General features: G+C 50.9%; 1 protein-coding gene across 1 annotated transcript in view; it reads right to left on the bottom strand.

Annotated features, from left to right (window-relative positions):
* The window catches only part of Dscaml1 (DS cell adhesion molecule like 1), a 322,763-nt gene that overhangs the window by 76,066 nt on the left and 232,220 nt on the right, over positions 1-14,477 (bottom strand). Inside the window, exons 4-6 of the mRNA XM_074066655.1 lie at positions 12,387-12,533; positions 6,009-6,287; positions 1,287-1,562 (exon numbers count right to left, since the gene is read on the bottom strand). Of these exons, the coding sequence (XP_073922756.1) occupies positions 1,287-1,562; positions 6,009-6,287; positions 12,387-12,533 (702 nt within the window). The remainder of the gene's footprint in view (positions 1-1,286; positions 1,563-6,008; positions 6,288-12,386; positions 12,534-14,477) is intronic.

The following is a 14,477-nucleotide window of genomic DNA, read 5'->3' as shown; positions in this document are numbered from 1 at the left end:
CCAGCCCTGTCCCTGTTTCTGGGGGAGACCCTTATCTAGAACTGGGGAAGAACCTGGTGTCTGGCAGAGTCTGGGAATACCCAAGGGGGTCACTTAGCATTTGGCCCCTCCTCTGCCTCCTTCCCTCCTTCTCTGGCTGTCCCTCACCTTCCCACCAGCCTCATTTTCCCTGTACCTGCTCTCAATGGCTGTCTCCCAGAGTCTCCAGAACTCCCCCAAGGCAAAGGTCCTCAGAGGGAAAGTAAGTGGGTTGGGGGCTGGGGAATTACTGAGACAGGGGTCCCTGAGATGAAAGGCATCTGCTTCAAATGAACCTGTGTGGGGCTGATGTACTGCTCCTTAGAAAGTGAGACCAGGGATGGGGCAGTCAAGGGGGACCCAGGGAGGGAGGCTTGCTGGGCAATGCCCTCAGGGCTTCAGTTCAGTGGGTGTCCAGCTCCATGTCCTACCTACAGGCCCTGACAGTGCTACCTTGGAGGATGCCATCACAGTGGACATGCTTGGGTTTGGCATCTTTTTTTTTTCTTTATAGCTGTAAAATCTTTGGAAGGAATAGGACTTGCTTGTTTGATTTGTTTTTCAGTAGTAATGAAGGTGGAGCGGGGGAAGGGATACAACCTCAACTTGTTGATAAGATAGGGCGCCTCTGTGCAAATGAGCAACAGGTGCTTCCTATATGTGGTCACAGCTGGTGCCAGGGCTCATGGCTTGGTGAATGGAGTGCAGGCTAGATTTGGGTTTTCACCCATTTCTAGGCAACTTGTGCAGTGAACAAACTGAACAACCATATACAGAGGTACCAGATGAGGAACGCTGGGGTGTTGGCAGCCTTAAAGGGAAAGAGAAACAGAAGGAAACTGAGACCCCTGGTAAGAACCATAGCTGGTTGTAAAGAGGCCTCAGGCTGGGAAAGGATTCCAAAGTCCAGAGGTTCTGGGTTGCTCCTCCAGTTTCTGAAAGGCTGAAGACCTTTGAGACCTTAAAGAAGATTCTCTAGGTCTAGTTATTTTAGAGAGTAAGGGCAAACAGTTTGATGGTTGAGGCCTGAGTTCAAATCCCAGCCTTGTTCCTTGGACAGAGCTATGTGACCTTGGCTAATAACTAATGCCTCAGGTGGCATAAAAAAAGACCTGCACACAGGGTCCTTGGGGGACTGAGATGTGACAGGGCACCTGCGGGGAGTACAGGGAGCACTGGACAAATACCTCCGAGCAAGGTCACCGCCTTGACCAGAGGGCGGGGACCTGGCATCCCTGCCCGCCCCTTTGCCTGACGCTTCAGCTCACCCTCAAGCACAATGATGGCGAAGTCCTGTGCAGTCTGGGCCTTGCGGATGGCAAAGCACTGGTAGGCTCCAGAGTGGCTTTTTTGGGCCGAGGTGATGAGCAGGGTCTCGTTGCTGAGCCCGCGGATGGAGATGGCCTCGTCGGGCAGCACCAGCTCTGTGTTACGGTACCAGCGAATGGTGAACTCCGGGGAGCCCGTCAGGGCGCAGGACAGGATGACCGTGCTGCCGATGCCGGTCTTCAGCTTCTTTGGTGTCAGGCTCACATGAAGGGGGTCTGGACCGGACCAGGCAGGGGAGCCATGAGGAGGAAGAGAAAAGAAAGAAGGCTTACTGCGGCAAAGTGTGGTGAGGGTAGGTCACGATCACAGGTTCTACCTCCAGACCTGTGTGCAGCCTGGGACTGGGGAATTCCCTGGTGTGGGCCTCAGTTTACCCATCTGGTAATTGGCAGAGTCAGATCAGGGGATCCCTCCGCACCCCTTTTCTGATGGCCTGGGCTTCCCTGACACAGGCCCCTCTGCCTGGGTGGGGCTGTGAATCTACCTTTGGCTCACTGAGGAGGATGGGAACCTGGCTTGCTCACCATTCTCTCTGCCACCCACAGGGAGGCACCTGTGGCCCCACTCTGTCCCCACACCCCCACAGCCAACCAGCCACTGCTCTCTTCTGGTCTGATGTCTTTTACACAGCTCCATGGGATCCCCCACTCAGAACTTCCATGGCTCTCAACAACTCAGCAAGGCATTCAAGGCAGGGGCCTTGGGAACCTGCAGTCCTCCTGCTGTCACCAAGGTCACACATTCTTCAGAGAATCAACCCTGGGCCATTTCTTTTTTCTTTTTTTTTTTTTTTCTATATTTCATTGCTCATTGTTTCTTTTTTTTTTCTTTTATTATTCATATGTGCATACAAGGCTTGGGTCATTTCTCCCCCCCACCCCCTTAATACCCAGCAGAAACTATTTTGCCCTTATTTCTAATTTTGTTGTAGAGAGAGTATAAGCAATAATAGGAAGGAACAAGGGTTTTTGCTGGTTGAGATAAGGATAGCTATACAGGGCATTGACTCACATTGATTTCCTGTGCGTGTGTGTTACCTTCTAGGTTAATTCTTTTTGATCTCACCTTTTCTCTAGTTCCTGGTCCCCTTCTCCTATTGGCCTCAGTTGCTTTTAAGGTATCTGCTTTAGTTTCTCTGCGTTGAGGGCAACAAATGCTAGCTAATTTTTTAGGTGTCTTACCTATCCTCACCCCTCCCTGTGTGCTCTCGATTTTATCATGTGCTCATAGTCCAATCCCATTCTTGTGTTTGCCCTTGATCTAATGTCCACATATGAGGGAGAACATACGATTTTTGGTCTTTTGGGCCAGGCTAACCTCACTCAGAATGGTGTTCTCCAATTCCATCCATTTACCAGCGAATGATAACATTTCGTTCTTCTTCATGGCTGCATAAAATTCCATTGTGTATAGATACCACATTTTCTTAATCCATTCGTCAGTGGTGGGCATCTTGGCTGTTTCCATAACTTGGCTATTGTGAATAGTGCCGCAATAAACATGGGTGTGCAAGTGCCTCTGGAATAACCTGTGTCACAGTCTTTTGGGTATATCCCCAAGAGTGGTATTGCTGGATCAAATGGTAGATCAATGTTTAGCTTTTTAAGTAGCCTCCACATTTTTTTCCAGAGTGGTTGTACTGGTTTACATTCCCACCAACAGTGTAAGAGGGTTCCTTTTTCCCCGCATCCTTGCCAACACCTGTTGTTGGTGGTGTTGCTGATGATGGCTATTCTAACACGGGTGAGGTGGAATCTTAGGGTGGTTTTAATTTGCATTTCCTTTATTGCTAGAGATGGTGAGCATTTTTTCATGTGTTTTTTGGCCATTTGAATTTCTTCTTTTGAGAAAGTTCTGTTTAGTTCACTTGCCCATTTCTTTATTGGTTCATTAGTTTTGGGAGAATTTAGTTTTTTAAGTTCCCTATATATTCTGGTTATCAGTCCTTTGTCTGATGTCCTGGGCCATTTCTGACACCAGGGTCTATGCCCACAGAGCTCTGCTAATTCCTACTCCTCCTTCACACTCAGCTCAGGTCCCCTCTTCCAGGAAGCCTTTCTGGACACCGCTCCCCTCTGCCAGGCTGAAATCAGGATCCGTCTTCTGGGTCCCCTGGGATATCCCCTGGGGATAACTGAAGCCACACTTCACACCCTGTGTTCTTCCTTCCTTCCTCCCTCCCACCCTCCCTCCCTTCCTCCTCCTCCTCTGCTTTCTTCTCCTCCTCCTTCTTCTCCTTTTCTTCTTTTGGTGGGACTAGGGTTTGAACTCAGGACTTCATGCTTGCAAAACAGGCACTGTACTGCTTGAGCCACACTTCCAGTCCATTTTGGTCTGGTTATTTTAGAGATGGGGGGGGGGTCTCTTGAACTATTTGCCCTGGCTGGCCTCAAATTGTGATCCTCCCAATCTCAGCCTCCCAAGCAGCTAAGGTTACAAACACGAGCCACAGGTGCCTGGTCACCTTGTGTTTTCATCATCTTTTTTTTTTTTTCTCACCCTTTGAACCATGAGCCACCTGAGAGCAGGGTGAGCATTCTTAGCTTTATGTCCTCACCAGGACCTGAACCACATTTATTGTCTCACTGCCTGGCTGGTTACCAGCCCCAAGGTCTTGCTGATCTCCATGGCTGGGGGTTCCATGCAGCAGCCCAGGCTGCAGGAGCATGGGACCCTGTGAGACAGCCTACAGGAGAAAGGTCAGGTGCAGATATCTGTCTTCTGGTTTGGCTCCCCCTGTCCACTGCCAAGAATTTCAACCAGCGTCCAGAAATTGTCATTGCACTCCAAGCAGATGATCTCTTTTTGTCCCATTTGCCAGCCAGGGCTCCCAGGGTACTGCCAGTTGTTGTCCCTGCAAGGGTTTGGTGACAGAATCGGGCAATATTAAGGCACTGCTTATCTGTCCACAAAATTGGCAGAGAGGGGTTGTGGAGAGGCCGGAGGACAGAGAAAAGTCATTTCTCTTGAAGCCAAGTGTCCAGGACGCCAGCCACTGTGGCTGGGTTGAGGACTGAGTGGAGGAGAATCAAGTACACACAGGGCAGTGTGTGTGGACAAGCGTGATACACCTTTGTGAGTGTATTTGGATATATGTATCTATGCACGGGTCCCCTATACTGGTGCATGTGTGTTTGGGGAAATGGATGTGTGAATTTTTGACACTCATGCCTGCATCCGTGGGTGTAAGTACCTGTTTGCCTGTACGGTTGGAGGCAGGAGCTGTGAACACCAAATTTACCTATAGTCAGATATGTTAATGTTCGAGGATTTGGGGGGCATGTCTTTCCAGCCTATTTCCTGAGACTGGGGAAGGAGAATGTTATATTGGCCTAAATTTTTTGGCTGGTACTTAGGGCAGAAAGGAGGTAACAAACCTGGTCCATCTATCTTCCCACTCTGCTATCCCAAGCTTGCTTATATGAAATGATCCTCGCCCCAGGTCCCTGAAGCAGGGCTTTCAGCATTTTATTAAGCATTTGTTTCATGTCCTGCCTGTCCCAGAGTATTTCTTAAGACTCTGCTCTTTGGCTTTACGGTTACTGCACTTGGGGAAGCCTCTGCTCAGTACTGCAGATAAAGGCACTCTAACTGACAAGGCCCCTGGACCATGGAGGAGTGGGGGACTGATTCAGTTCTGGCCTGGGGGAGCCAGATACCAGGTGGGTAGGCCATCTGGGGGGGTCTGCTATTGTTCTCTGGCCTGCCTGAGGACATGCAGCCTTGTAGCCCTATGCTCATAAATTGGAGGTGAGGGGAGCCCCGAGCTCCTTGGTCAACCTTCACGACAGAGTGAATTCTCCTGGAGTGGGGTGGGACCACCTCTAGACAGCCTCCGCCCCTGCCCAGATTGAATGATCCTCATGTGCTGCTGGCAACAACACCGGGGGACACAGGCTACTGCTGGCTCTTACCCCAGGTGTGGGACTCCAGAGCCCTTTGGCAGCCTAGAGGCCAGGTCACATGAGAAGTGGCAGGACCAGGTGACCCTCAGCCTCACTCATCTTCACCCAGCACTTTCCTGGCATTAGGACCTTGCTTATACCTTCTCTGCTTGCCTGAGGCCCCCAGCATGAGGGTCTGCCAAGGCCTCCCACTCACCACAGGACACCCTGGACCCCAGTGCTGGGGGAGGACAGGAAAGGACTAGAGTCCATACCCACTGGCAGTGCCTGGCATGGCTGACTTGGCTGCTTATGCCTAGTGTCTGTATGATGGATCAATTATTGTTAAATATTCTGAATGTCACCCTAGGGTGGGGACATATGTCCTATCTGGTGAACTAACATCAGCACTACTTCCCATAGTTTAACACTTTGTCTCCTCCCAACAAGCCAAGAAGCCCTGCCTCATGGCCAGCTAATTACTGTCACCCTCATCATCTCATCTGACCCCCAGAAGGTAGAAGACTGGGGTCGTCATCCTGTTTTATGGAGAAGGACACTGAGACTGATAGTCATGGTTATACAGTCTGCCCCATGCTGACTGCTCCTGATAACACCAGGAATGAAAGACAGGTCTTTCCAGGTCCCCACCAGCCAGCCAGAAGCATCCCTTGGGCAGCTGTGGATGGCAAGGGGCAGTGCCACCCACAGCCTTCCTGCCACACTGCACTGCTCCCAAAGGTTGTCAGGGCTGTGGAAGGGGCTTCCCTCACTCACCGATGACCGTGAGGATGCCTGTGGCCTCTGCCGACCCAAAGGTGTTGGTGACCTCACAAATGTAGGTGCCACTGTCCTCAGTCCGCAGGTCACTGATGGTCAGCCCTGTGATGCGCTTGGTCCAGCGGCTGTCGGCAGGGAGGGGCCGGCCATCCTTGAGCCAGCGGATGGCAGGGATGGGGTAGCCGGAGGCGGTGCAGGGCAGCTCCACTGTGTAGCCAGACCACACTTCCTGTGAGTGGAAGCCATCCAGGATGGTGGGGATGGACTCGGCGGGGTCTGAAAGAAGAGAGTGTCAGCAGCCCCTGCCAGCCCTGGGTGAATGAAGCAGGGCTGGAGGAGGAAATGTGAGCACCCAGACGGGGGCCTGCTGTCCACTGGACCCACAGTGAGTGGGTTCCAGGCCAACTCTGGAGAATGCTTTAGGGAGGTTGCACGTGTCCTCATGTGCCCACAGGCCAGCCTGAGCCCCGAGAGCCACGGCTGGGAGGAGCAGAAAACCTGGTGGAGGTCAGGGCCAGAATGAACGAGAGACAGCTGGATGGAGAGGAGAGTGTGAGCCATGGGGGGACAGGCCATGCTCGAGAGCTCTTCTTACCTAGAGTCTCAGGAGCAGTGACCCCAGGACTTGAAATGCTTGTACTTTGCAGTTCTTAGTGTGGGCCTTATCCTGGACTGGGGGAACCACCTATCTGCCTTACCTTCTCCTGTCTACACTCGAGACTCAGAACTGATAGGTATATGTCCATTGAGACCAGAAGGATCTAGAATCAAAGCCTGCTGTAGACCCTCCTACTCTATGTTCCAGGTCCAAAACAAGAGGAACCAGCACTTGTGCGATCTGTGGCCCTAGACAGTGGAAGACCCAGGCCCCTGTGGGTGGGGTGCAGTGCAGTGTGTGGTTGTTTCTGCTTTCTCAGTCCACCTCTCACCTTCAAGGCCTCCCTGGAGTTCTGCCTTGTGGAGACCTGCCCTGCTTTACAGCCCCCACAGGCTCCTCACAACCTGTATAACACACCCCCACTTCTTATCCCTAATCTCAAGGCCTTCTGTGATTAGGACCAATCCCCACGGCCTCCCCAAGCCCCCACTCTCCCACTGCAAGGGCTCGCCTGGATGCCCAGTCAGTCATCTTTCACAAGGCAGTTTCAATGCTTTCTTCTAGGTACCCCGACACCACTGTTGCTCTCACTGGACTCCTATAGAATTTTATTGTCAAACAATGCCCCTTCCTTTTTTAAAAGTTAAAAGTGCCTTTTTTTTTTTTTTGAACAGGTAATATATGCATGTGGCAGAGCTTCAGAAAGCATAGAAGAGCCTGCAGGGAACGAATCTTCCCACATCCCTGGCCCCAGTCTGCTATCCACTTGCAAGGGGCCACCACTGTGGCCACCTGCCCTTTTCAACAGCAGTTGCCACAGGCAGGCCTTGTGTCTGTCTTCCTGGAAGATTGAGGGCTCCTTGAGGCAGTATTGACCTGTAATGTCCCTCCCAAGCCTAGCACAAAATAGGCCCTCCAGCTCTTGAACCATCAATGTCTGAGGGAGGATGAGTGGGCACTCAGGCATGGGGTGTGCCAGTGGTCTACATTTTCTGGATAAAACTCCACATTGCACAACTTTATAAACTGGAAGGATAATAGCTGCCTAGAGACTGTAGAGGACAAAAAGAGATAAGGTTGCTGAAATCAGAGAGGTGCAGGGACCAGCCCAGGATCACACAGCAGAGTGGACATCTGAAATCAGGTCAGATGTTTGGCAGATAGGGTCTAATCTAACATTCTAAATTTTGCTCAGGTGTGATAGTGAGAGCTACTGACTCTCTGGGTTCCCTGTCACTAATGAGAAATGTCTTCTGTCCTCAGTTCATGTTCCTTGGAGAGGGGTCAAGCCAGGAGACTCTCTGGGGGAAGAATTTTCCAGAAGATTTTGTGCTCCTTTTGAACTCCCAGTGCTTTACAGGAGGCTGGGCTGGGACCAGGAGGCCCAAGTGCTAGTTCTGCTTGGTCAATGATGAGCCCTGTGACCTTGGGTGAGTCTTACGGCCTCACAGCTGAGTGTCCTGTCTGCATAGTGGAGGTGACCGTGGTGAGCATCTCATGAGACTTTCTGTAGGCAACTGATGGGATAATGTGTGTCAGAGAGCTTCACAGACCAACAGAGGGGCGATACCCAGGGCAATCACCATTCAGTGTGCCCCCCTCTCCTGCCAGATTCAGCAGCCTCTTCCCCACCCCCCACCCTGGTGGGAATGGCTGGAATAAACAAACTCAGTGCCGGGGAGGAATTACTCAACATGACACTTAATTGATGCAAAATACACAAATTCCATGGCACACCGCAGAATTTACAAGTGGAAGGGCCATCAGGGCGGTGGAGGAAGGGGCGGGGGAGGGAATTAATCACCGAGGCTCAGGCGTGAAATTAAATTCCGAGGGAAAGAAACCTCTTTCATTACTCCGGAGCAGAAGTAAAATGCTGTGGTGTGTACATGCGACAGCCTGGGGGGACCGGGTGCTGCCAGCACCGGTGCAGGACAGGGGAGACAGATGGCCCTGCCTGAAAGATCACTGGGGTCTGTGGTGCCCCAGGCAGGGTGCTGGGGTCTCCTGCAGTGTCCGGGCAGTGCTGCCCAGGCTGGGACCAGGCTCCATCCTGGGTGAACTGGGGGACCACAGCCAGGTGTTGGTCCCTGGCCCCTCCTGTCTAAGTGTGGATGTGATGCCCAGCCAGCTGAGTTGTCTGGGGACACAGGGAGTGTCCAGTAAACTCTAGATAGTGTGCAGTAAACTCTAGACGTGCGGGATGGGTGTGATCCTGGTGGGTTTGGGGGAGTCTTGGACTATTCTTGCAACTGCCTTATCTAACTCGGGACATACGGAAAATGAAAGTTGGCCTCTGCTTTGGGAACATGAAGGAATAATAACTTGGTAGCAACAGGATGACATACTCTGTCACCACCCACCATAGAAACCACATGGCTGAGAATCGAGCATTCTCCACCTACCAGGCACTGCTAATCTGCATATACCCTGTCCTCCTCACGACAGCCCAGGGTGACACATCTTGTCACTCCCATTTTACAGACGAGAGAGCTGAGCTTCAGAGTTGTTACATATCTGATGCTCGGTGGCACAGCGAGTGAGTGGTGAGGCTGAGATGGAAACTTTTGCCTCCTTTCTTTGGCAGTACTGGGGTTTGAACTCAGGGCTTCCAGTTTGCTTCTCAGGCGCTCTACCAGTTAAGCCACGCCCCAGCCCTTTTTTTTTTTTTTGCTTCAGTTGCTTTTCAGGTAGGGTCCTGAGTTTTTGCCCAGGCAGATCTCAGACCTTGAAACTCCTACCTATGATTTGCACATAGCTGAGATAACAGCTGTGCACAACCAAAGCTTGTTGATTGAGATTGGGGGGGGGGTCTCACTAATTTTTTGCCCAGGCTGGCCTCAAACTGTCATCCTTCTGATCTGTCTTCCAAGTAGCTGGGATTACGGGTGTGAGCTACTGTGCCTGGCTCGTAAATGCTCCTTTAACAATACACCTCATTATTTCGCCCTTACTCAGTGAGCACTGGAGAAATGAGCATACATGTGTGTTTCTGCCCTGGCATCTCTAGCACAGCGTGTGTTGCACTCTCCTCCATCCTTCCTCTCACCTTTGTGCCTGGGAACCCTGAGCAAATGCACCCTTTCCAGAGCTCACGGGCCTTGACCACTACGGACTGGACGACCTCAGCTGACACCCTTGTCTAGGCTCTCTGGGACTGAGGCCCAAAGAGTGGGGGAAAGGGGTTAAGTGGGTGGGAAGGTGGGAGCCTGGAGGTCAAGGCTGGGTTCCCCAAAGCAATTTCCCCTTGCACTTACTTGCTCCAGCATCAGTTGCATTTTTGCCGAGACAAGCAGCTTGCAGACAAGCTGCCCTGTCACATCACATCACATCAGAGCCCCGCGTCACTGCACGGGGGGCCCCCTCCCCACTCTCCTCTCTGTTCCCTTCCCTACGGCGCCCTCCTTCTTCCTTTCTCCTCCACCTTCCTTTGTCTTTGTCACTCAGTTCTGTTTGTACTGTCCTGTGTCACTCTCTAACTGTGCCTGGGCATCTCTCCTTTGGATTGCCTGGACACCTTCCTACCTGGGCTCCTTGTCCTCCTCAGTTTGGGGTTTATCTCTGGGTCCTGGGCAGTGTGGTGTCTTCCTCTCCTCCCACTATGCATTTTCCCCATAGCTGGCGGTAATGAGAGAAGAATGGTTGACATATCCTCCAGTTCAAAGAATGTGTGTTTTTGAGGTACCCCTGCCTATTCCCCCCAAAAGTGGAGGTCCAAGCAGCACACTAAAGGATGAAGGGATTCAATTATCATGGAGGAGAGTGAAGCAGGCCCGCAGGAGGGGGGATTTCTGTGCCTTTCCTACATTGTATGAGAAGCATGCAAATGAGATGCAAAACACCACACAAACAAGTCCCTATAATTTGGAGGTGAACCACTCCGACACAACGCTTTTGGGAAATCGGCTGCAGATTAAAAGGCGAACCACAAAGACCGTGCCGTGCAGCACAGCTCTGCTCCTCCCCACATGGCAGCACAGTTTCTGTTGGCGGTGATTAGTGCCATAAATATTTACTTGACGCCTACTATGTGCCAGGCACAGGGCCAGGCATTGCAGACACAAGGGTCAGTTGGAGACTCTGGTCATTGCCCTCCTGGCTCCTGCTGTCTTGAGTCTTGCCTCCAAGTGTGGTAGGCAAATGGAAGGATCCTGGCTGATGGGGGCAGATGTCCCCAAACTACAGATTAGCAGAAGCAGGCAGCTTGTTCACATACAGTAGCTCCATTTCCAGAGCCTCGAGGGATGTGCGACCTTGTGGGTTTAATCCCCAAAGACTGTCAGTTTGTTCTCTTTCCAAAAGCCATTCCCACCTTACCTCCTCAGGGATTTTCAAATTGTAGGTCACACACCATTAGGAGGTTATGAAATGCATTTGGTGAGTTGTAACCAGCATTTTGACAAAGCAAAATAGGATAGAATAGAATTGAAAATATCAGAGTGCATTGCAATGGGCATGGGAGAAAAATACCAGTGCATTTCATAGGTGTAGATAAAAAATGTCTGTATACGGATTGTCATCTAAAACATTTGCAAACCACAGTTCCAGAAGGCCCTCCCTGAAGGGTGTCCTGTGCCTCCTTTCCTCTCTGCTGGACGCTGGGTGTGAGCACTCAGCTGCCCCCTTCCATGGGGAACTGCAGCTGGAGGACTTGGAGACAGAAGGACCAGAGCTTGACTTCCAGTTGTGTCTCCCACTGGTTAAATAGTTCCTAGCTCAGCCATTTTTTGCAGGGAGATACCAGGTGCCAGTGGCTTACACCTGTAATCATAGTTACATGGGAGGCTGAGATCTGGTGATGGCGGCTGGAAGCCAGCCCAGGCACATAACTCATGAGACCCCATCTCCAAAAAAATAACTGGAGCAAAATGGCTCAAGTGGTAGAGTGCCTGCTCTGCAAGTGTGAAGCCCTGAGTTCAAACCCCAGAACCATCAAAAAAACCAACCAACTAACCAACCAACCAAACAAAAAACAGGGAGAATAATACACACACGTGACATGGATATTGATGCCTAACAGATGACAAAGGAAGGAAATCCCAGGAAAATAGTGGGATGCAGTAAACCAGCTTCCATCCCCTTCAGAAGCCACTGTCAGTCCAGATGAGACTCCTTTAGAAATATTCATTTATCAATTAGATTCTGCTTACTTTCAAATGTGGTGAGGTAACATCCAACAAAGCATACATTGGTGAACGCATCTTTTATTTTTTGTCTTTCTGGTGGTACTGGGGTTTGAACTCAGGGCCTTGCACTTGCTAGACAAGTCCTCTACCACTTGAGCCATGCCTCCAGCCCTTTTTGCTTTAGTTATTTTTCAGATAGGTTTTGCCTATCTTGCCTTATACTAAAATCTTCCTATCTCTGACTTTCCTGTAGCAGGGATTATAGGTGTGAGGCCCTGCTGTCAGTGATGAACAGAATCTTAAAAAACACTAAGAGACATGAGGAAATGCAAGAGTTTTTGAAATCTAGACTAACAGTTACGATGCTGGAGTGTCAGATTTTATCAGTGAGCTTCCTGATAGTGAGGGCGAAAAGAAAAATCAGGAGGGTGAGTCCATCATTCTCATTGTCAGATAAAGGGAAACATATCAGCTCTTCAGAAGAGCTGCGTCCCCCCATCCCCATACCGACTCCTGGAAAGAATTCAACTCTGGAGGCCACAGGAAGGGAAGCCCAGGCCAAAGTGGGGGAGACCTTGCCTGCCAGTCCCTTTAATCCCTTTCTCTGAGGTCCCCAGAGACCGCTGGCCCTCCCACAGCGCCCTGGCCTACCTGTCACGGAGAGGCGGGCTCCGTTGCTCTGCCGTGTCTCCCCGCTGTATTTGTGCTTTGTGACACAGCGGTAGGTGGAGAGGGCGTCCTCCTTCTGCACGTCTGATATGTACAGCCCGCCGTGGGAAGTGATAAAAAACCTGTTTTCTGGAGACACAACCAGGACAGAGCCCATTACTCCCAGCCCGGGCAGCAGTGGCTGCCAGGTGGCTTTCTTTCTAGGCTGGAGCTGTCATCCAGGGAGAAGAGGCCATGGGGAAAACCAGCGGGTGAAGTCGTGTACCCTCAAAGGCAGGTACCATCGACAACAGATGCGGCTTTTCCACACACCAACAAAATGACAAAGAGAAATCACAGTAATTGTTTCTTTAAGTGTAGATGCTTCGGGTTTGATGGCAAGAAGTAAGCTTTAGAGTCGGACCGAGATCTGGGGCTCCATCTGGTTTTTCTACTTATTAGCTGCGTGACCTTGGGAAAGACACTTAGCCTCTCTGAGACTCATTTGTACCATGAAGTGCAAACAGTACTTCATAGGGTGAATGCAAGGATTAAAAATAATACACTGTGTATCTAGCACACAGAAAGTGCTCACTTAGTGAATATTAGCCCCCATCTTTCCTACTTTTTGCTCCTTAACATTCATTGCTTCTACAAGTTGAGGTGTTTCCTCCATTTTACAGAGGAGAAAACAGATTCCTGGTGAAGTGACTGGCCCAGGTCACACAGCCAGTCAGTGAACTGGAACTCCGGTCTTCTGAGTACCAGATCTTCTGCAATAAACAAAGCATAAGCCTAAAACCTTTTTTGCTCAATTTAGATCATTTATTCACTTAAGAAGTGATTATGGAGGCTAAACTCTTCTAGAAGGGAGGCCATGGAGAGGCAGGCACATAAAAATAATAACAGATAATTCTTGAGCACTCATTTTGTGCAAGACAGAGAAAGGGGCAGGCTCTAGGTTTACTATGCCACTGCCACAGTCATTCCTGCCTCTGATTGTCAGGATTCAGCAGGGAGGTAGGAAGGACAGGCAGCAGGACAGCCATTTGCTAATTACAAGTTGGGAAAGCTCAGGTGGAGTGGCTTTCCCTGTCCAAGGTCCTGAGGTGAGCCCTGACCTTGAGCTAATGAGGTCTGACTTAAAGTAGGGGGGGAGGTGGCGTTAGGTTGGGGAGGGACTTGCCTTCCGCTGGGGACCCCTCATCTTCCTGTCACTGAGAACAGACCGAGAAAAGACTGGGAAGCAAACTCTGGGTTCTGCTGCTCTTCTCTGGGATCAGCGGCTTCCCAGGTATATTCCCACTGGCAGTGTGTAGAATCAGGGCAGGTGGTGACTCACAACCCAGGAGGGACAATGCAGAGCCACAGAAAGGACCACTAACGTTACACCCCCAGGCTTCAGAGCAGAACTTTTGGAGGAGCCTTCAAATCCTATTACCTACAGGTCTGCTTCTGAGGGACAGTCCCTTAGCCAGTGACAAGCATTCTGGCTGTGGTTCATCCTCCTACGGATATTCTGTGGGGTCCCTGCATGTCCCAAGCACAAGTTGAAGACTCTGGGCATCTGGGGGTGGGGACCTCGGCAGAACACACCTGCCCACAGCAGAGGGGAGGGGAGGAGAATTCTGAAGTGCTCACAACCCCTGGGGACATCTCCAGCCTTCATTAGATACTGCGGGTTGGGCTCGCTGCCTCTCAGCAGCCTGGTTCACTGCCCAACGAATGAAGGCTTTGACTTCGGAGGAAGACCTTCCTCCATCACCACTGGTCTCCTTCCAGATCCCTCCACCGGCCAACCCTGCACGCCTGACCGACTCCCTGACACCTGGAAGGCAGCTGTCCTTCCTTGTGACTCTTCAGGACTTTTTGTCAATGGTTATTTATTTCATATGGTTTCCAGTGACTTCATCCATCTGCTCTCTTGCTTCCGAATGAACTTTGGCTTATCTATAGTTCTCCTATTTGCCCTCCCTGCTCTTCTTCCTCCCTCCCTCCCTTACCTCCTTTCTTCTTCCTCTCTTTTCTCCTTCCCTCCCTCCCTTCCTTTCCTCTCTCCTCTCCTTCCTCCCCTCTTTCTTTCCTTCCCCTCTT

The sequence above is a fragment of the Castor canadensis genome, chromosome 2, assembly GCF_047511655.1.
Source record: "Castor canadensis chromosome 2, mCasCan1.hap1v2, whole genome shotgun sequence".
NCBI classification, from domain to species: Eukaryota; Metazoa; Chordata; class Mammalia; order Rodentia; family Castoridae; genus Castor; species Castor canadensis.
The sequence above is the reverse complement of the archived record's forward strand: the minus strand, read 5'-3'. Positions and strand labels throughout refer to the sequence as shown.